This window comes from Drosophila mauritiana, chromosome 3L (genome assembly GCF_004382145.1).
Source record: "Drosophila mauritiana strain mau12 chromosome 3L, ASM438214v1, whole genome shotgun sequence".
In the NCBI taxonomy this organism is placed as follows: Eukaryota; Metazoa; Arthropoda; class Insecta; order Diptera; family Drosophilidae; genus Drosophila; species Drosophila mauritiana.
Window position 1 is genome coordinate 23,018,143 of NC_046669.1, and position 22,107 is coordinate 23,040,249.

Below are 22,107 nucleotides of genomic sequence, written 5' to 3' on the forward strand. Positions count from 1 at the left end.
GATTGACGCCATGGGAATGCTGGACCTTATACTGCTGAACGACGGACGGAAGCCGACGTTCAACAACGATAGGGGTACGTCCTTTATTGACATTACCTTTGTCAGCAGAGGGTTAGTGGACAACAACAACTGGATGGTCCATGACGTCATGACGCTGAGCGACCACGCCCTGATCTCCTTCAGTCTCTCCCCGGAGGGCATGCCCAGGAGACGGCAGAGCAGAACAGCCGGGAAAGCATGGGACACCAGGAAGATCGATGAGGCCATGCTGGCCTATCAGATCAATTCCCTGGAAATCCCAAATGGGGACGCAGAGAGTATGGCGGCAGGCCTCATGAATATGCTGGGAAGAATCTGCGACGCAACCATGCCAAGGAAAAATAAGGCACAGCGCAAACCACCCGTTTACTGGTGGAGTGCCTCCCTAAGCCAACTACGGTCTGATTGCCTCAGGACTAGGAGAACGGCGCAACGAGCCAGAGGCAGTACACACCACGCGGAACTCTTGGAGGCTTTCAGAAGGAAACGCCTAGAGTTCAAGCACGGCATCGCGGCTGCCAAAGCGCGGTCGTTTAAGGAGCTGCAGGATGGCGTAGACAGCGATACCTGGGGCCTCGCCTATAAGCTTGTTACCAACAAGCTAAGGAGGAGAGCGGCAACCCCGGGGGTCCTGGCTAACATAGTAGGGGAGCTATTTCCAAAGCAAACCACTCTATGGAGGCCAACAGAGGCAGCCCCTGCCCCAGATTTCCAGTGCGTCACAGAACTTGAAGTCGTCGAGGCAGCCAAGCGCATCAAACCCAACAAAGCCCCTGAACTAGATGGTATTCCTGGAGCTGTTATAAAAGCAGTGGCGCTGGGTAGACCTGAAATCTTCAGGGCCACCTTCCAGCAATGCCTTCTGGACGGAATCTTCCCAACAAGGTGGAAAAGCCAGAAGCTAGTCCTGTTGCCGAAAGGCAAGGGACCAGCACATGCTGCAAACAGCTACCGCCCTCTATGCCTACTGGATATCCGAGAGGAATCACCGAGAGCACCAACGGCCTGGGAAGCCATCAATATGGCTTCCGGAAAGGAAAGAACGCACTGAACGCTCTTTCGGCCGTTAGTAACATCGCCAAGACCGCACTTTCTGGTGATAGATGGTTAGGGAGCAGGAAGGAATACTGCGCAATAGTGACTCTGGACGTAAGGAACGCATTTAACACCGCCAGATGGCCCGTAATCCTCGCAGCCATGAACCGCATGGGGATCCTGGAGTACCTAAGGATAATCGTTGGCAGCTACTTTAGGGAGCGGGTCCTATGGTACGATACGGAAGATGGCCCAAAAAGATACCGAGTTTCGGCAGGTGTTCCCCAAGGATCGGTACTTGGACCAATCCTATGGAACATTATGTACGATGGGATCTTGGGCATCAACAGGCCCGTAGGAGTAGAGCTGCACTGTTTTGCCGACGATGTGGCAATCACAGCTGTCTCTAAAACAATCGCAGGGTTGGAAGACAACTGCAACTCTACGATCGGTGCTGCCATCATGTGGCTCGAGAATGCCGGGCTAGCAATAGCGGCGCACAAGACCGAAGCAGTTCTTCTAAGCAGCAGCAAAAAGGTGAAAAAGCAATTAGGGCTTATGAATCGTGCATGCCACCTACGGACAGTAGGGGGTATCTTTAGAAGATTTTAATTTTCCTACCGTAAGTCGAATAATAAAAAAAAAAACTGTGTGCGTAGAAAAGAGCTGTTCGCTGTAGCGCTCTCCGCACTCTATTTCTCGAACAAAAACTCGAGCCTGGAGCCACCTCTAGAGCCACGGCAAAAAAATCGTGTGCCAAAAAATCGTATGGCGTTACGCATCTTGTTATTCTAGTGTCTTTGGTACAACACATACGAGGACCTTATGATTCTAAAGGACGAGGTTATTGGGCTTTTGGCTAAAGGTAAATGGAGTTCCCATAGTTGGCGTCTTCTGAGATCATTGCCTGATGAAGATAGATGTGTTGAGCCCATCCAGCTCCTCAAGAACTCAGCCGGGGATTCAAATCTCTGCTCAACCTCATCTTCCCCAAAAGCTGGACAAGTTTTCTGCAATGGGACGATCCGATTCCTGAAACTATACGCACGCGCTGGAGAGCCGTGGTAGAGGATGTATATTGCGTACCATTTCGAGACACGCCTAGGGTGCGGTAGTCTATGCTCGAGTTACAGACGAATGTAGTTTTCGAGTCACACTTGTTGCCTCTAAAACTCGCGTGGCCCGGTCCAGGTTTGGAGGTAAATGCTGCCTTACTTCTCTCTCGATTACTTACTCTTGTCAAAACGTCACCAACAATTCCTCTCGATTACTTACACTTGTCAAAACGTCACTAACAATTCTTCTTTTCAGCACGAGCGGCTGGACAGATTCAGAAATTGTGCTACACTGGCTTTTAGATCCCCCACGACGTTGGAACATCTTCATCCGTCAAAGCTTCTGGATCATCGACTGTGGTCGAAAAGCCCGTCTTGGCTGGCCACACCGACCTCTGAGTGGCCACATTTTACAAACAAGTTCAGCGTATCTCCAAGTTTCGATGTCAACACGGAGGCAAAAATAGGGTGCGACTTGAGCTCTTGTCATATAAATTTGATAAGCATTCTGAAAAGTGATGCTCCTTAAATTATGTTCACCACTTTACTGAATACTGAAAAAAAAGAAAATACTGAAAAAAAAGGGCAACTTAGAGAATAAACCTACAACTGCAGCTATTGCTTTTAAACGTATGAGCATGGTAAGGAGTACTCCTCGAATAAAAAAGGAAAAATTACTGGAAAGGTAAGTAATCAAAGCTCAAAACTAAGCTCTTATGTTCTATTTGCGGCGAGAAGTATCTGGAATCAAGGGAGCGACAAAATATGTTCACGAATAAATATTAAAATGCATCAGACAGATGCATTTATAAGGCATTATAAGGCATTGCATGATAGAATACAGAGTATTTCTGAATGGAGACACTATTAAAAACATATTTGAAATTGTGAACGAGATATTTCAATTTTTGGAACATGGAACACAGAAATTATGAAAAAATGTAATAAAATTAAATCTTGTAGTGCTCGGAATTAAAAATCTGGATAGTTCAAACTCTTCAAATTTTTTACAATTAATTTATTTGCGAGCATAACTGTGGCGCATATGTTGAAGAGAGGCCCCTTTAAATAACACTAGTGTCATCGACGTGCAAAACTGGAATAGCCATCATCCATTGTTCACTGCTCTGCAGTGACGGATTCGACTCGCAAAACATATTAGCAATAAGCCGGTGCTAAGCTGTGTGGCTTTTACCCCTCGCTCTGCGCGCTACGGAAGCAGGAGGCTGTTACAAATTTCCTTGCAGACTTCGGATAGACAATATCAATTAATTACAGTATAATTTGATACATTGGAGAATTAATTTTCTCAATCGAGACCCGGCAATGGACTTGTGAATTTGAAGAAATAAGGAAAGTAGCTGGTGCAGACCCAAAAGAAATACGCTCCCATCTCTCCCAGCCAGCCTGGTAAGAATGCCAACAGAACTTGCAGTCCCCAGTTCAGTTTCAACTGTACTCCTAAATACAACGGCTGTACAACCGCGGCTGTTACCAATTGCTTAACTGCGCCATATTTCAATGTCCTGCCAACAACACTGTAATCTCTGGCCAATAAAACACCGAAAGCGAAATGCCCATTACAAGCCTATGATCGCAGTGCCTACAGGAAACGAAGTTGAGTTACAGCCCTTATTACCTATCCTCACACCTTTCCCAAGGCGTAAGCCTGCATAAGGCTGCAGAAAATGCACGGAGATTGGGTGCCACCGTGTGAATGGAGAGTTGATCACTGATTGGGGTGACTGTACACGAGTGCTCCTCCGCAATTTCTTCCCAGTTGCGGAATCCGAAGCACCGACTGCCATCGCGGAGGAAGTCCTACCGGCCCTCGAAGTATTCGAGGTTGATGTATGTGTTGCCCGGTTGAAGAGCAGGCGCTCTCCCGGCTTGGACGGCATCAATGGCACTATCTGCAAAGCAGTCTGGCGCGCACCTAAGCACCTATCTTCGTTGTTTTCCCGATGCATCCGATTGGGATACTTCCCCGCCGAGTGGAAGTGCCCACGAGTTTTCTCGCTGCTCAAAGGACCAGAGAAGGACAAGTGTAAGCCCTCCTCATTTAAAAGAATATGCTTGCTACCAGTCTTTGGTAAGGTGCTCGAGGCCATCATGGTGAATCGTGTGAGAGGAGTTCTTCCGGAAGGCTGCAGATGGCAGTTTGGATTTCGCCAAGGACGATGACCGGAGTCGTTGGACCATGTGCGCATGTGCTTTGAGCCGACTGGGGCTTAAGTCCTCGAGCCAGGCGGACCATATATGACGGACTCATGGCACCTTGTGTGCTGTTCGGTGCCCCGGTATGGTATGACACAGCGGAAGAAGTAGATGCCCAGAGGCGACTAGCCTCCTGCCAGAGGCTAATCCTGGTTGTATGCCTTTCGATATGCCGAACAGTGTCCACAGTGGCACTGCAGGTACTTGGTGGAGCTCCCCCGCTTGACTTGGCTGCTAAGTCATTAGCGGTAAAATACAAGGTAAAGCGTGCATACCCGCTGGAGAAGAACGACCACAGTCCGCTGTTGCTTGTCGTAAAAGGCGACTAATGCAGCGATAGGTTCCTCTAACCATGCTTGTGGGAGCAAATCCAAGACCGCTCATTGAGGTAATGCGAGTAGTTGGTACCCATATCGGTTAGAGCATTCGTGCTCGAGGTTTGAGTTACGGTGCTGGTTGCGCAAAACTCGGGTGCTGTGACCCAGAGATCAGTAGAGATTTTAGGTAGATCTCGCTCCTCAGCAAGGGGGAGTGCTTGCCCGGCAAGCAAGTACTCGAATTGCTACCGGGGTGGTCGCTATGTACATAGCTATATTCAATATTCAACAGTATTCTTGTTTTGGGATACATTCTGAAAGCTGGGAAATCGAAGAGCATAATAATGATTCGTAAGCCCGAAAGACCACCGACATAGGTGATTGGCAACCTATGGCATTAACGAGAGGCCAGTACTGGAATTTCTCCGAAGAGTTTTGCTTGAAAAATCATCGTACAAAGGATCTTATAGCAGCAGGACCGACGAAGCAAACTGTTGAAGATGCTGTTGAAAGCTACGCTTCCAAATGGGGGATAATGTAGGATCTCGCAGCAGTTCTTAAAATCATTTGTTTATGTGCTGCCAAGTCTCTCGCGGTCTCTATATTTTCTACTCTAGAGCATGCACAATTGGCTTAGCGTTCTGCTTACTCGTACTTAGGCATTCACAAGTAAACTTACCTTCCAATATAACCCGCTTGCGCCATCATGCCATTTCTATCATCCATCACTCTCTGTGGCTGATTATTTACAACTTTTCCATCATCATTGCCTTTCCAGGTCCCATCATCTTCTTTGAATGATTGACTTCTAAAAGTATAAAACATTTATTTTTGGTTAAAATATTTCTTTTGTTAAACTTATAAATTATGTGAAATTCTTGCCTTGACAAATGTAATTCTAATTTAAAGATTTCGCAGAAATTTAAATAAAAACTCCAAAGTAAGTAGCCGTCATAAAAAAGATCGGGATTTTTAAAAATATATGTCGTGGCGAAAATAATGAGTATGCGTGTAGTCGCTGTTTACTTCTTCTCCATGTTCCCTTTGCTATTATGCGTGTTCCTATTTATTGTCAATGTGTGAGGATGAATAGATGAATTATCTATGAACGGGATTTTGCAAAAACGAGAGCGATAGAGCTGTTGCTGAACGTGGCCGCTTGCGCTGCTTGGTTAGAAAGGGAAAACGATATAATGAAAAGGAAATGCCAAAAATTGAGAAGAGACAAAGCAGGCTGCACGAAACTGGAGTGGTGGCATTAATCGTAGAGAAGCCAAAGCAGACGCAAGTGGACTCGTTGACTGCGCACAGCTGCATAGAATTATATAGTGAAAAAGAGACATAAGCGACGCTGATATGGACGGACGGACGGACGGCGAGGCCCCTGATATTCATAACCCGACATCAGAAGTGGGATCTGTGCCACACCCTGCATTTTCTGAGGATCAGTGGCGTGCAGTAGTCGAAATGCAAAATCGGAATTTGGCTGAACTTGTAAAAATCATGCAAGTGACGCCGGCACGTGAGCAGCAACATAGCTATGATGTTAAGCTACCCAAATTTAACCCTGATGCTGCATGCGTAGAGGCAGCAAAGTGGTGTTCAACAACCGATATAATTCTAACTGAGCACCCCCTTAAAGGAAGTAAATTGATCATGGCACTAAGTAACTGCATGGAGGGAACTGCATCTCAGTGGCTAACACAAATTTCGTACCAGGGTATGACTTGGCAAGAGTTCCAGGAATTATTTCTGCAGCGCTTTGAAACCGAAGAGACGCCGGCCGCTACGTTTTTAAATTTACTCAACAGCCGCCCGACTGCCGCCGAATGTTACGCGGTGTATGCGAGTCGGCTGGTGACGACGCTGACTACGAAGTGGCGGAATATGGAAATAGAAGAAATTGCCGTTACAACTGTTCTTGCGCATATGGCAAACATTGACAGTCGTTTGCAGCGCGTCCTCTTCACATCCAATGTGCGTACCAGAAGTAAGCTACAGGCGGAGTTAAAAGTGTTTACGTTCGACAAGAAGCGACATGCTCGAGATGACAACCTTGGACCTGACCAGAAGAACCGTAAGGCATCGCCAGTTGTATGCCACTTCTGTTCAAAGCCGGGACATCGAATTGCTGAATGCCGAAGTAAAATGCGACAAGATAGAGAGGCGAAAACGCAGCGTGAAAAATCAACTGTTACGTGCTATCGGTGCGGCCAACCGGGACATTTCTCCAACCAGTGCCCGAAAAACGGAACTGCAGCCAAACAAGATGTGACTCAACAGAAGACTGTTAACCAATGTTGTGTGATTGAGCCAAAGGGAAGCTTGCATCAACGAGGTGAGATCTATCCAATTTGTTTCGATTCCGGTGCAGAGTGCTCCCTTATTAAAGACGACATTAGCAGTAAGTTATCTGGTAAACGTATAAACAATACTGTAATGATAAACGGCATTGGTGGTGGCAGTGTGTGCAGTACATTGCAAATCTTGAGTGAAGTCACTATAAACGAAAATATTATGGAAATATTATTTCATGTAGTCCCGAAAGAGCAAATGAGGAATGATATTCTGATAGGGCGAGAAATACTTAAACAAGGCTTTTATGTAATTTTGGCATCCGATAATTTTAAAGTTGTAAAATCAAAAACTGTTAATAATTGTTCCGTTACTGAGCGATCGTTTACTTTGTCCGATATTGACACCGAATTAGTCGACAATGAGAAAGCTCAATTAATTGAGCTACTTGAAAAGCACTCGACTTCATTTACCAACGGGATACCTCATACTCGAGTAAATACAGGCGAAATGAAAATCCGTTTGATTGACCCAACTAAAACTGTTCAGCGCCGACCTTACAGACTTAGCCCCGAAGAGAGAGAAGTAGTGCGAATGCAGGTGAGCGAATTGATAAGATGTAATATTGTTCGCCCAAGTTGCTCCCCCTTTGCTAGCCCCATGTTGCTCGTCAAAAAGAAGAACGGAACCGACCGTCTATGTGTTGATTTTAGAGAGCTAAACTCGAACACGATTTCGGATAAATACCCCTTGCCGCTTATCAGCGATCAAATTGCTAGACTTCGCGGAGCAAATTATTTCACATGCCTGGATATGGCAAGTGGTTTCCACCAAATCCCGATTCACCCTGAATCCGTGGAATATACTGCATTTGTGACCCCAGACGGCCAATTTGAATTTCTTACAATGCCTTTTGGCCTCAAAAATGCGCCATCTGTTTTCCAGCGCGCAGTCATAAATGCACTTGGTGACCTTGCTAACTCTTTTGTAATCGTTTACATGGACGATATAATGGTAGTATCGCCAACCAAGGAATTGGCTTTGGAAAGGTTAAAAAGGCTGGTTTTACCTTTAACCTTGCTAAATGCAGTTTTCTCAAAACAACGGTTCAGTATTTGGGCTATGAAGTGCGAGCGGGAGAAATTCGTCCGAATGTGCGAAAGATAGCTTCATTAAGCTCCTTGCCTCCTCCTCAAACTGTCTCCGGCGTTAGACAATTCATTGGCTTGGACTTTCGCAAATTCGTGCCTGGATTCTCCCAACTTATGAAACCATTGTATTCACTTTCGTCTGGTAGCGGCAAGATTACATGGAGCGCTGAGCTGGAAGAGATCAGACTTAAAGTTGTGACGATCCTCACAAATGAGCCTGTTCTGGTAATCTTCGACCCGCCATATCCTATTGAGTTGCACACTGATGCAAGTGCCTGTGGATATGGAGCGATACTTTTGCACCGTATAGAAAGTAAGCCCCATGTAATCGAATACTTCAGCAAAACAACTACCTCTGTTGAATCTAGATATCACTCCTACGAGCTGGAAACCTTGGCAGTGGTAAAAGCCGTTAAACATTTTCGCCATTACCTAATTGGCCGTGAGTTCGTTGTCTATACAGACTGCAATTCATTAAAAGCTTCTCGCACAAAAATAGATTTAACACCCAGAGTTCACCGCTGGTGGGCCTACTTACAATCGTTTAATTTCGAAATTCAATATAGAGAGGGTAAGCGTATGGCTCATGTGGATTTCCTATCAAGAAATCCTTTATCACCCGAACACATTTTGTCAATAAACAAGATTCCCGAAAAACGAGTAAATCTGTCTGAAATTTCAAGTACTTGGCTTCTTGCTGAGCAACGGTTAGACCTTGAGATAATAGAAATTGTTAACAAATTGGAGTCAGATGAATTGGCCGAAAACTTGGCCAAAACGTATGATTTGCGAAAAGGTGTATTATATCGGAAGGTCCAAAGACGAGGTAGAACAAGTTATTTACCAGTTGTACCCAGAGCTTTTAAATGGTCAGTAATTAACCAGGTACACGAGTCGATAATGCATTTAGGGTGGCAAAAGACACTTGATAAAGTGTACCAGTATTATTGGTTCGCTTGTAGATCAGTGAAATCATCTTCCGGGAAGGTTCAGGCGGAACTTCATTCCATTCCGAAGACAAGTATACCGTGGCACACCATCCACATAGATATAACGGGGAAATTAAGTGGCAAGAGCGATTTGAAGGAGTATGTCATTGTTCAGATCGATGCCTATACAAAGTTTGTTTATCTGTATCACACCTTGAAGATAGATGCCGAAAGCTGTGTTAATGCTATGAAATCTTCCATATCCTTATTTGGAGTACCAGATCGCATCATAGCCGACCAGGGCAGATGTTTTACTAGCTCCAAGTTTTCAGAGTTTTGCGTATCGCAGAAAGTTGAACTTCACTTGATTGCTACGGGAATGAGCCGTGGAAATGGGCAAGTGGAACGGGTGATGGAAACACTGAAAAATTTGTTGTCAGTGGTAGAATCAAGTCAACGATCGTGGCAGGACGCACTTGGCGAAGTCCAACTTGCACTGAATTGTACTATTTCTCGTGCCACTGAGGCAAGTCCGTTAGAAATGTTAATTGGTAAACAGGCTCGACCCCTTGGATTAGTTCCCCCATGTGAGACCGAATGTGAAATAGATTTGGCAACTGTTAGAGCTCATGCGACAGAAAATATGAATTCCTTAGCGTCTTACGACAAATCCCGATTTGATAGCAGTAGGGCAGCCGTTGACAAACACCACGTAGGTGACTATGTGCTATTGAGGAATGAAGAAAGACACCAAACTAAGTTAGATCCGAAATTTAGAGGACCGTTTTTGGTGACTGAAGTATTAGAGGGTGACAGGTATACACTAAAGTCGTTGACGAGTAACCGATCGTTCAAGTATTGCCATGAAGATATACGTAAAATGCCGGATGCAGAAATCCCGAATGAGTTAAACGAGAATGTAGAGCAATAGCTGAAATATAGAAACAGTTGAATGAAAATAAAAGCCCGCCAATGAGTTCTTTTGTGAACGAGAGATATCCGTCTAGGTGAGACGATGAATTGTGAGTTATCCGTCTATGTGAGACGATGAATTGTGAGTTATCCGTCTAGGTGAGACGATGAATTGTGAGTTATCCGTCAGGTGAGACGATGAATTGTGAGTTATCCGTCCAGGAGAGACGATGAGTTTGGATTGAATTAATAATCAAGTGTGTGTGAACTGGCGGAAGATCGATATATAGAAATCGATAAATGATAATGTTAAGATAAGTTGTAAGCTGATGTATTACTGATCAATGGAACTGAATATGAAAACAGAATAAGTTATCCCAGCAACAATGAAATAAAAGCTGTTTTGTTTCTTCACAGAATTAAGATTTAAGAAATACGCCTAATAATGTCAAACTAATGAAATTAAATGTTATTGAATAGTGATGAAAGTATGTGATCTTGATATCTTGGTATCTCGGTATCAAAAGCTTACACGAGGACGTGTAAATGTCAGAATGGCCGTGTCGTGGCGAAAATAATGAGTATGCGTGTAGTCGCTGTTTACTTCTTCTCCATGTTCCCTTTGCTATTATGCGTGTTCCTATTTATTGTCAATGTGTGAGGATGAATAGATGAATTATCTATGAACGGGATTTTGCAAAAACGAGAGCGATAGAGCTGTTGCTGAACGTGGCCACTTGCGCTGCTTGGTTAGAAAGGGAAAACGATATAATGAAAAGGAAATGCCAAAAATTGAGAAGAGACAAAGCAGGCTGCACGAAACTGGAGTGGTGGCATTAATCGTAGAGAAGCCAAAGCAGACGCAAGTGGACTCGTTGACTGCGCACAGCTGCATAGAATTATATAGTGAAAAAGAGACATAAGCGACGCTGATATGGACGGACGGACGGACGGCGAGGCCCCTGATATTCATAACCCGACATATACATATATAAATCAACAAAGAAGTATTTGAGTTCTTTGAACTTAAATATGATCCGTTTCGACTTAATTATGGTACCCTTAAAACTGGCACCCGGCAGCGTCGCGGCAGAACGCTGACCATGCCACTCGTGCCGTGCGTGCCTTCTTCGCCGGCTGCTTTACTCCGTTACTCCGCCGTTGTGTGTCGCAACTTTGATGCCCGAGTTTCCGAATCTGCTATACAGGGTATATACAATTCGGTACCACCCGCCAAGCCGACAAGAGGTTCATTGCCCCCACGAAACTAACTCTGTGGTAATACTTAGTTGCAATGCTAATGGCACTACTTAGTTGCAATGCTGACACCGCGTTTAGACAGAATGTCGATTGCGACAGCTCTCGTAAAAGAAACCAGAACGGCCGACACAGCACTTTCGCAGATACATGTCGTCAACAGAACTCTTGTAAACATTTAACTCAACAGAATCTTTCAATTCATCTAGCAATCCGATTTAGACAGAAGACAGGCACGGTCGTGTTTCGATGAAAAATACTGGAAATCTCAGCCTGGAACAGAGATCGAGGCCAACAACTGGTAACTCACGCGCATTCGGCTGACCCGATTCAGCTTAGTTTGTGTTAACTTCTCTCCTAGCGAAGTGAAGTGCGTTCTCTGTTTTCCTAGCGTTTGATTCTAGGTTCTTGATGATCTTGCTTCGTTCCCGGAGTTTCGTGCGTTATTGGATTTTTCGTACCTGTACCAGGCAAATCATGACGGCTGTCAATGTGACTCCGCAGATTCATATGGGTCTGTAGGTCAACATGGATTAGAAAGTATTTTTGATCTGTAGAAAATACATTAATGTGTAAACGCTCTCCGGCTTATGTGGGGATTGGCGTCTCGCCCAACATCTGTTTTCTCTGATGTCGGTCATACTTAGCCCTCGAGCCGACTCTACAATTTGCAACGATTTCTGCTGTTAATTTGAAAACGTTAGGAAAAAATAGTCACGCATTATTTGCTTAACATTATTCTGTGCCGCTCGGTGGGCGCGGTTATGTTCTGCCATTATTATTTTCCTTTTTTCCGATTCCGAGTGCTCCGATCAGAGATTCCAATAAGATGTCTTGTTCTACTCTGAAATAGCACGAAGATTCTACCAGATGGGGAATCAGATTCCTCAATAATTATCTGATTCCTGAAGCAGTTCACTGATTTGTCAGTATATAGTATATACTGTAGGTCAGGGATTCTTCGCTATTGACTGTAGCAATGTCGGAATATTGCGAATCAGCTTCTAAGGCATTCACGTTTTGACGTGACAATGTATCGGTTACATAATACTCCTTACCAGGTTTGTAAATTATGTTCGCATTACGGTCGGTAATAAAGGCTTTCCAGCGTTATATTTTGGCATTGGGATTCTTATCGGACACATCATATGTCAGCGGCTGATGATCTGTATAGATGTTGAGGTTTCTCACACCATACAGGTAATTTCTTAAATTTTGTAAAGCTCAAACAATGGATAGGAACTCTCGCAAATTTCTAACTCCGTTGGGCCCGAGAAATAAATATAAATGGCGAATTTCTTGGGATAGCACTGCTATATATCATGCCCCGAGTCATTTGTTGTTATGTCAAAGGGTTTTTTAATCTGGATATCTCAAAACGACATCTTCAGAGGCTAATATATCCTTCAATTTTTAATCGCTTCAATGTGTTTCTCCTTTAGTTCAATAATCACTTTCCTTGAGTGATTAGAACATATTTTGCCATTTTAGCCTTTTAAGACGTCCGTTAGGGGTCTGGCGAATCCCTTGATAAAATACCTATAATAATTGGCTAACTCTAGAAATGATCTAAGTGAAAAAAGGGTTCTCGGGATTTGGAAATTTTGCAAGGCTTGTACCTTTTCTGGCGAAGGTTGAATTCCACCTCTGGACACAGTAAGTCCCAGACACTTCACTCATTTTTGAAGAACTTTGATATTTCCTGAGACACTTTCATGTTAGCTTCTTCAACGTTTTTAAAAACCCAGTTAATATGCTTTACGTTGTACCCTTTCCTTTTTGGGAAAAATGTTGACGTCGTCAACATAGACATGACAGGTGTTTCCGACCTCCTCACAGAGGACATGATCAATAGCCCTTTGAAATATGCTCGGAGCATTTATTAATCCGAACGGAAGCCTGCAAAACTCATACTTCCCATTGTTTACAGAAAAAACGTTTTTTCTCTATCCCTTTCCTCCAATTCTATTTGGTGGAAGCCTGACTTAAGGTCCAGTGTGGTAAAATATTGAGCATCACCCATGTTTGCCAATATTGAAGAAATATTAGGTATTGGGTATTTATCACTCACGGTTTTTTTTATTCAGTTTCCTGAAATCTATAACCACTCTTTTCTTTTTATGACCGAATTCATCGCCACCTTTTTTTATGAACAAACCGAATAGGCTTATTGTGGGGCGAATGATGTCGTTTTCTAAAAGTGGTGTAACTTCTGAATTGACAAAGTCAGCTACGCCCATAGGGTATGGGTATAACCCAGAGTATACTGGCTCATCATCTGTTCGTATGGTAGCCAAAGTGTTTATAATGTAGGGTTAGCGACTCGTTTGGATCTGCAAACGCATTTGATCTTGATATTGAAGGATTCTTTTATAGACAAAGGTCATCGACCTGGGTGAAATTTACATTGGGCCACGATTTAAAGTTAAGCAACCGGGTGCCGCCTTTAAACATAATGATACCGTTACTTAGATCAAGTTGTGATAACTTGCATAAGCAGGTCAAGTCCCACTATACTGTCATGTGAAGAAATAGGTGGTTTTATTGAACACTTTGATCAGACATTTTTTTGTAGTCTGCGTGCGCACATTGAAAGAGTTAACCTGGAAAGTCGTTTCAACGGGTAAGATATTCTTTAAGGTGGACAAAGGTTTGATATCATTTTTTGAGGCACCGGTATCGATTAGTAACTTAAGAAGTAAGCCTCTTCCTACATCCTGTTCGAAAATACAAGATCATTGCTCACATTATTTTCCTCAGCTAGGGACTGGTAATCAATATCAACAGTGTCCTGCTCCTACTCATTGTCGAATACGCAATATCGACTAGTCAACCTCCATTGGTTCCGACCTTTGATGTTGTGGATCTTGACTTTGGAACCGTTGTCTGGGGAAATTAGAGTGTGAGTTTCCGTGATAGTTTTTTCTGTCGGTTTGACCTCTCTTTATGGTTACTACTGTGAGCTTTAGTATATTCATGAGTAATTTTAAAGTTTTTTCTACCTCGTCATAGTATTCTAACAAGGATAGCTATCATTGTCTAATAGTACCGAGTTTCTGTAATAACGCGTACTGACAGTTTGTCAGCAGAAATAAAGTATAGTCTGGCTTTGAAATTTAACAAAGTATTAAAAGATGATAAAGTTGCACTGGCCGTGCCATTGATCTTATTTCTTGTAATACCAAGGACATTGAAGTGTCTTGAACTGTCATCATAATCAAAGACTTCGTAAGCGAATGTTGCCGCCATGCGACATATTCGTCTTGTTTGCCACAAAAATCTGGCAAATATATCAGTAAGTCCAAAGGTTTTTCGCACTGAAGAGCTTTTACCCTTTGATATTCAACAATTTGTTTTTTCTTTATGTCACTTCTATCTAACTCACCGCGGAAAACACTAACCATATCCTTAGTTTTTTTTTTTATCAAAAATGTCTTGTAGTTGTTTCACTTGTGTCTCAAGCGCCAGGCGAATGTGCGAGCAAATCACAGACTTCTGAAGGTACACATTTTTCACTTTGAATTCGAAATTACTTGATCAGCTCAACAATATTATTTTCATTTATATCTTTATTATTAGGAATTCCTTTATTATTAGAATTCCACTTACATGAATCACATTTTACCCGTTACTCGTAGAGTAAAAGTGTATACTAGATTCGTTGAAAAGTATGTAACAGACGGATTCTTGATCAGTATCAATAGCCGAGTCGATTTAGCCATGACCGTATGAACGTCGAGATTTTAAGAACTATAAAAGCTTGAAGGTTGAGATTTAGCATACGGATTCTAGAGACAAAGTCGCAGCGCAGTTTGTTGACCCATGACCCTCTACCCGCGGAGCTTGACGATCGGACTTCACAAGATTTTTCCTAATTCTCTGCGTCGGCCAAAGAAACTAAAATATCGCACGCCTAAAAATAGTCATCATAAGCCATAAAGACTCGATCATCTCAATCGACCTGGCTGCTTAGCCTAGTACGCCGGTGGCGTGGCTTTACGTTTTAAGGTCAGTTCCCCTATTCTTCTGTTCCTGATTGGCAAGTAAACTATAAATCCGCACCGCTAAATACGTTAGCATTACATCCGAGTCCTTGCCTTTTTTTTGGCCCGAACTGGCTATTTGGCCTAGTACGTCGGCGGCGACGGCCAAAAAGCACATACGAGTTATGTTTATGTTAAATTAAAAAAGTTTGTCTGCAATTAGCAAATTGATTTTTTAACAAGGAAGTCTCACATATTTTCGATCACATATAGTCCGTTGGAAAGTATGTAACAGGCAGAATAAAGCGCTCCCGGCCATATTAATATTCTTGGTCACCATCAATAGCCGAGTCGTACTGGCCGTCTGTCCGTTCGATTGAACGTCGAGATCCCAAAAACTATGAAAATCAATCAATTTCCATTTCCATTTCACATTAGGAAATCAAATAGTTTTGCAGCGAAAATGCACAGTACCATTTTATATTTATAGGACGTGGCGTGGTAGCTTTGTGCGGCGTTAGAGTGGGCGCGGCAACATGGGACAACAAACTTGCGCTGCGTGTTTGTTTCTAGAATCTGTGTGCTGAATCTCATCCTTCTAGCTTTAATAGATAATGAGATCTCGTTCATACGGACGGACAGACGGACATGGCTAGGTCGATTCAGCTTTTGATTCTTATTAAGAATATGTACACTTTATATAGTCGGAAACGCTTCCTTCTCCCTGTTACATACTTTTCAACGAATCTAGTATATTGCAGTATTGCAGTTAAGGAATGTTGGAAAGATAGTTCGAACCTCATCCTAAGATTTTAGTATCTAAAAATTTGAGCCATTAATATTGACAAATTTGTACTGTCTTTTTGCCTTTTTTTCTTTTACTGCTGCTTACAGCTCGCTATTTCTCCTGTTTCTGTCCTGCTGGCATCCACGATAATTTCAGATTGGGGCCATAGATTTCTTTGAGATTGTTTGTCGTAACTATTTGGGTCCTGATTAATATTATATATATAAATATAGGGTCGGAAACGTTTCCTTCTAGCAGTAACATACGTTTTATACTCTACGAGTAAAATGTGTAAATGGAGCCCATTGCAGTAAAACATTTTAAAATTATTAAATATGTTTAATTATTGATATAAATTGACAGGAAAAGAAGTAAAAGTATAATAATATTCAAAATATTATATTAAGGTGAAAGCGGGAGAAAAGTTTTTAACTCATCAATCTATTAAGAGGGAAACCGTATGCAGGTAAAACAAAATAATTTGTTTACTCGTGACACCAACAGTAAAAGGGAATTTTTATGTATTCATTTACGCCAATGGGAACATAGAACCTTTGTAAGAACGATCTAAATAAAATACGTTAACATTTGCTGAGTTAGAATTTGAATTTGTATAAGTCCTACCTTAGGTAGCTAATTTCACTACTCATCTACAGATCTGTGGTGCTCTGAAGTTATGGGCGTATGAAATTGAGCTATTTGTTGCTGTTTTCCCGCAAAACTAGTGGGTTTTACAAAATATTATAGAACTGAAGTTTCTCACACTGCGCTGCTTAGAAGAAACATAACATTTTAGGATTTTAAAATATCGTTTTGTAGCAGAAACAGACAAACCGACCAAAATTTTTATTTTAAAAGTTAACCAAAATCTTGTCTTACAAATATCTTTGACTTTAACAAACAAGGTGGTTTGCTGGGAACATTTTATACACTTTTCTTCTCCTTTCTATATATCACTATATTCAATAGATATAAATATAAAATATACAAACTTATTGCACGGAAGAACACAAATGCCGCAACATTTTTCCATTCCACTTAAATTTTTTTCTGCTTCTCTCATATCTGCATTAATTTGATCCATTCCTTCTTCAATACGATCCAGTTGTTCTAAAAAAAAAATAAATATATAATTATTTATAAGATAAATAGATTATGAAATATTTTATTTTCCTAAGTACTTAGGCATGCTCCGGTTATCGTATTTTTTCGAAATCGATTTGATTTCGTATTTAGGTGCTCTGGTTCTTGCAACATTGATACTATCGTTTTGCCATCGGAATGTTTCGTTTCATGCTGCTCAAACAGTTGACTTTTTTTTAGGCAAAACCAATAAACGTGATAAAATGCATTTTATATTTGCAATTACTTGTTTTGAATTCAGGAGAAAGCAGAAATGACTGTTTGCAATCAACATTAGACAGCTAATAAACCTGCTTTCAAGACAACAGAACTAACACCTTTTTCACTAATTGCTGGAATAGTTTGCCCATCGTTTGACATGTTTTTCCAACAATTAGTATTTTATGCCAACGACTATTTTCAAGTTATGATATTTTGAAAATTTTCGAAAATCAACAAGTTTACTTTTTCCACATTTTCCTACTCTTTGATTTTTCAAATCAGCTATACTTCAGAAAATATTAGATATTTAAGATAATCTCTGTGTACTCAGATAATGAATCATTTGTCCATCTTTTAAAACAAAGATAATCAATAAAAAAGTTTGCCCGACCATAGCTATTTGTTTTTTTCTTTTGCCCACCTTTAAAAACATACACATTTCGTATGCCCATCTCCTAAAAAAAGTTATCGATGAAAGCCATTAAAAAAATTTAATTTAAGAAAGGTCTCACTTGAGCTGCGTATTCGACACAATAAAGAGAAATTAAAAGCTATTGAAACATTTCCCATTCGGAAAGCCCCTAAAGAAATTAAATCATTCTTAGGCTTATGCGGATATTACCGAAACTTTATTCCAAATTTTGCAAAAATAGCAAAACCTCTCACTTTAGAAATAAAAAGGAGCAAAAATTAATATATATATTATATAATAATTATATTATTATATAAATTATATTGCACATTAATTTTTTTTTTCGCATGGGTCCCACGGCCACTCCGCCCGCCCAACCGACCGAGGGGCGCTGCCGTTTATCTAACGGCTCGATTCGCGAGAAGATAGACGCGATATAGAAAAGAGAACAGAGACGAGGAAATGAACATAATGTAAAGTAACTCTAATAAATATTAGTGTTAGTAGGCTCTAATTATGTAGTAAAATTTTTTTTTTTTTTTTTTTTTTGTACATTTTTTTAATTGGAATTAACTAAAAAAGTTAAAATTGATTGCTATAATAGCTGCAGAGAGTCAAGATTACAGAAAATTGGATTAGGTCTATTATAGTCAGAACATAAAACTCTGTAAGGGTCATGCAATTTATAGTTAGATCTCTAATGATTTAAGATAAGAGGTGAATCCACTTGGAACCAAAAAGTAAAACCGACTAATCAAGTCGGGACTCTCAACATCACCACGAATAAGCTTACAAATAAAGACTGTTTCAAGCTTAGTTCTACGGTTAGCTACTGTTAATTAAAAGTAGTCTACTGGAATAAGGAGGTAATATACGGTTTGCATCCCAATTTAGGCGCCACAAGGCAAAAAGTAAAAAGTTTTTTTGAACAGGTTCAATGCGGTCCGAGTGGACTACGTATTGTGGACTTCAAACAGGTCATTCATACTCAAGAATCGGACGGGCTAACGAAATAAATAAGGTTTTAAAAATGTAAGGATCATCATTTTTTAGATCACCTTTTTATAAAAACAAGCACACCCCTGGCCTTATTGACAATAGTCGAAATATGGTCAGAAAATTTTAGTTTAGGGTCCAGAAGAACACCAAGATTATCAAGATTATTCTGTCAAAAAGGCACCCACTTAGAGTGTAAGTCGTGCGTATTGGGTTGACACGACAAAAGGTCATAACTTTGCACTTGGAGCCATTTAAGTTTAATATGGTATCACGGCACCATATTTGAAAACTGTCTATATCGGATTGTAAGTCCAAATGGCGCGGAATGTCCTTGTGCTGGAGGCATAATTTAAAATCGTTTGCGTACATAAGTAAATCCGTGCAGACACGGTAATATGATTGATCTACAAAGGTGCTGCAAATGAGGAGTGATAACATTTTCAAAAAGTTTTGGGATAGTCGACAATTTAGAGATTCCTCTGTAATTGCTTGCATCCAGTTTGCTACCTTTTTTATGAAGAGGAATCACAAAGGACTCCTTCCATATATAAGAAAACTGTGAAGATTCCAAAGACAAGGTAAACAGTTGCAGTAGAGGCTTGCACAAGGCTTCCGCACAGAAGGGATTCCATCGGGACCTGGCGAATAGACCGGTTTAACACGCTGAAGATCGTTAAGCTGATCGGAGGTAAAGTTGAGTATGTTGCTTAAAAAAACTTGGCGAGCAGATCGGCTATAGGCTGATCCGATGTTACCGTAGTGTTTAAAAAAAATAGCGAGGAAGGGTAAGAACTTGTTTTTCGCTTACTGTTAAGGAAATAATAAAACTGTTTCGAATCCTGTGCAAACTGGAAACAGAATTTTATTAACTCCAAATTGTGACTGAACAGAAAGATTTAAGAATACCCTAAGCTAGCTGTGGGTGTTGGGCAGCGACGCGGCAGTGCTCTGCAGATCTGGTTTTAACTGACCATGATCTGCAATGTCAGCGATTTGTCGTCAAAGGCCGAAAGTGCGCACACAAGACACACTGCGGACGCTGTTGGTGGCATTTGCGACGTCTAGAGTGGATGTTTAGATTTTTGAACAGAACAATGTATTACATTGTTGCAGTTTTTTAGGTAGGATAGGCGGATGTTCAGTGAATGATGAACAATGTTCCCAAACTTGTTAAATATTTTATTACTTATTGATTATTGATTATTATTGATTATTATTGATTATAATTATTATTATTAATATATTGATATATATTATTGATTAGTTAGCTGTTTGTTTTTATTGTAGTTAACTTATATATATAGTACGGAGATCGAAAAATTTATAACCGACTATCACTGTAATAGTAACTATCGAGGGATCGACATAAAACGACAAAAGTTCTTCCCACATATGAAAGAGAGAATAAATCAGTTAATTAAATAATGCGAAACATTCTTAAAATGTAAATACACAAGACAACCTCAAAAGGTCACCTACCAAATACCCGAACTAGCTTCAAAACTGTTGGACATTCTACATATAGATATTTATACCATTTACAAAAATTATAACCTTACTTTTATCGATTATTTTATAAGTTTGCGTCTGCTTACCCTATAGCTAATAGGAATTGTATTAACGTAGTTAAAGCCTTTAAACATTTCATTTCCCAATATAGTATTCCTAAAAACTGATCTATGATCAAGAAGCAGAATTCGGAAGCGATATGTTCAACAAGTTCCGTACTCAATTAAACATTGAACTGCATTGACCCTACGTCCTTTCAACAATCTTCTAGTAACTCTCCCGTTGAACGGCTTCACTCGACATTAACTGAGATTTACAAAATAATACTTGACGCCAGAAAACAACAGAAACTCAGTAGCGAACATGACGAGACAATGTCCGAAGCCTTAATTACATGTGATGACGCTATTCATTAATAAATATACCCCCTTTGAGCTATTTAACGGACGTACCCATATATTCAACCAAGTTCAATAATGAAGACGACAACTTGACGAAATTAAATGAATTTCCCGAGAAGTTGTACGAGACGTAATAAGATTACACCCAGGTTCTCGATTCACCAAGTCAAACACGACAAAGGCCGTACATCGATAACTACTAACACTGATAATAATTGACCCCACTACTTCTTAACATACCATTTCAGGTTCACCCTTGGGCCCACTCTTTGTTCATTACTTAAATGATAACACCCCTTTAGCCAGGATAGAATTAGGAAAAGCCTTCCTAATTGAGATATACAAAACATAGCTAATTATGTAATTAACTTACAATGTATGGAACACTTTCATCTGACCATTAATAAATTTGACCCCGACTCCACTTTGAGGGCTCCCAAGCCCAAGTAAAGCTCATATCCCTTACACCATTAAATAAAAACATACGTGGTTTGGCTAACGGATTGGGTAGTCTAGTAATGGTTGTTACCGGCAATATGGATGCCAACGACGATAAAGAAATACATGAAGACCTAGACAATATAAAGAATAAATTCTGAAGTCATTAATGACAGTCTCCAAAGACAAGAAATGTTTAACAATACAATACTTATCCGGTTCGAAAATATCACGGACCATATAAATAATGAGACAAATTTTTTTTGATACCTCACAAGACAAAATTTACAAACAATTAAACTTGCAAGATACCTTTCTGGAAGAAATACAATATTTAAACAGGATTAATTATAACATATAATTATTCATTAACCACTTAAATGACTTAAATGAACAGAAAGTATGCTATAAGCGAAAATAAATAGAATTCCTAGGTTCATCCTAAGTGAACAGGAAATAGATAAAATAAAAACAATACTGGAAAAACAAAATATCACAGTCAAAATTGAACAAAATGTATATAATTTCCTACAAATGAACATTTGTACATTAAACAACCTGTTTATTCCCTCGCCAGACTAGTTCCATTGCCAATTAATAGCACATATTTTGTAATAACACCAAATTACCTAGCTTATAATATTAATAATAAGATATATCATATGACCCGAAAATTCACCAAACTGGATGATACATTCTTGTGCGACGAGGACTTTTACACTGACACACCGCAGAATAACAGATGCCTGGAACACCTTTTGAACGGAGAAAACAGTTCCCGCAATGTACGGTAAACCGGGCCCATCAGGGACGTGTTCGAGGCAGAAAGATGTTACATCTTCGCGTTCAATGTGAACAATCTGGAGGTATCTCTAACAAATGGCTCTGAGTTCTCAATAATGGGGTCAGTCATCATCAGATACATTAACGAAAGGATACAGATTAATGGTATCGATTACGACGGTACGGCTTACACGTTTCCTGAACAGATGGATTTTGGCCTTCCCCCTGTACGAGAAGTAACTAG

The 22,107-nt window shown here is 40.7% G+C and overlaps 1 protein-coding gene across 2 annotated transcripts in view; it reads right to left on the minus strand.

Moving 5' to 3' along the window:
* LOC117141767 (synaptosomal-associated protein 25) overlaps positions 1-22,107 on the minus strand; it is a 98,116-nt gene that overhangs the window by 16,247 nt on the left and 59,762 nt on the right. For both annotated transcript variants that reach the window (XM_033305398.1, XM_033305397.1), the window contains exons 5-6: positions 16,970-17,087; positions 5,343-5,471 (exon numbers count right to left, since the gene is read on the minus strand). In XM_033305398.1, coding sequence (XP_033161289.1) covers positions 5,343-5,471; positions 16,970-17,087 — 247 coding nt within the window. The remainder of the gene's footprint in view (positions 1-5,342; positions 5,472-16,969; positions 17,088-22,107) is intronic.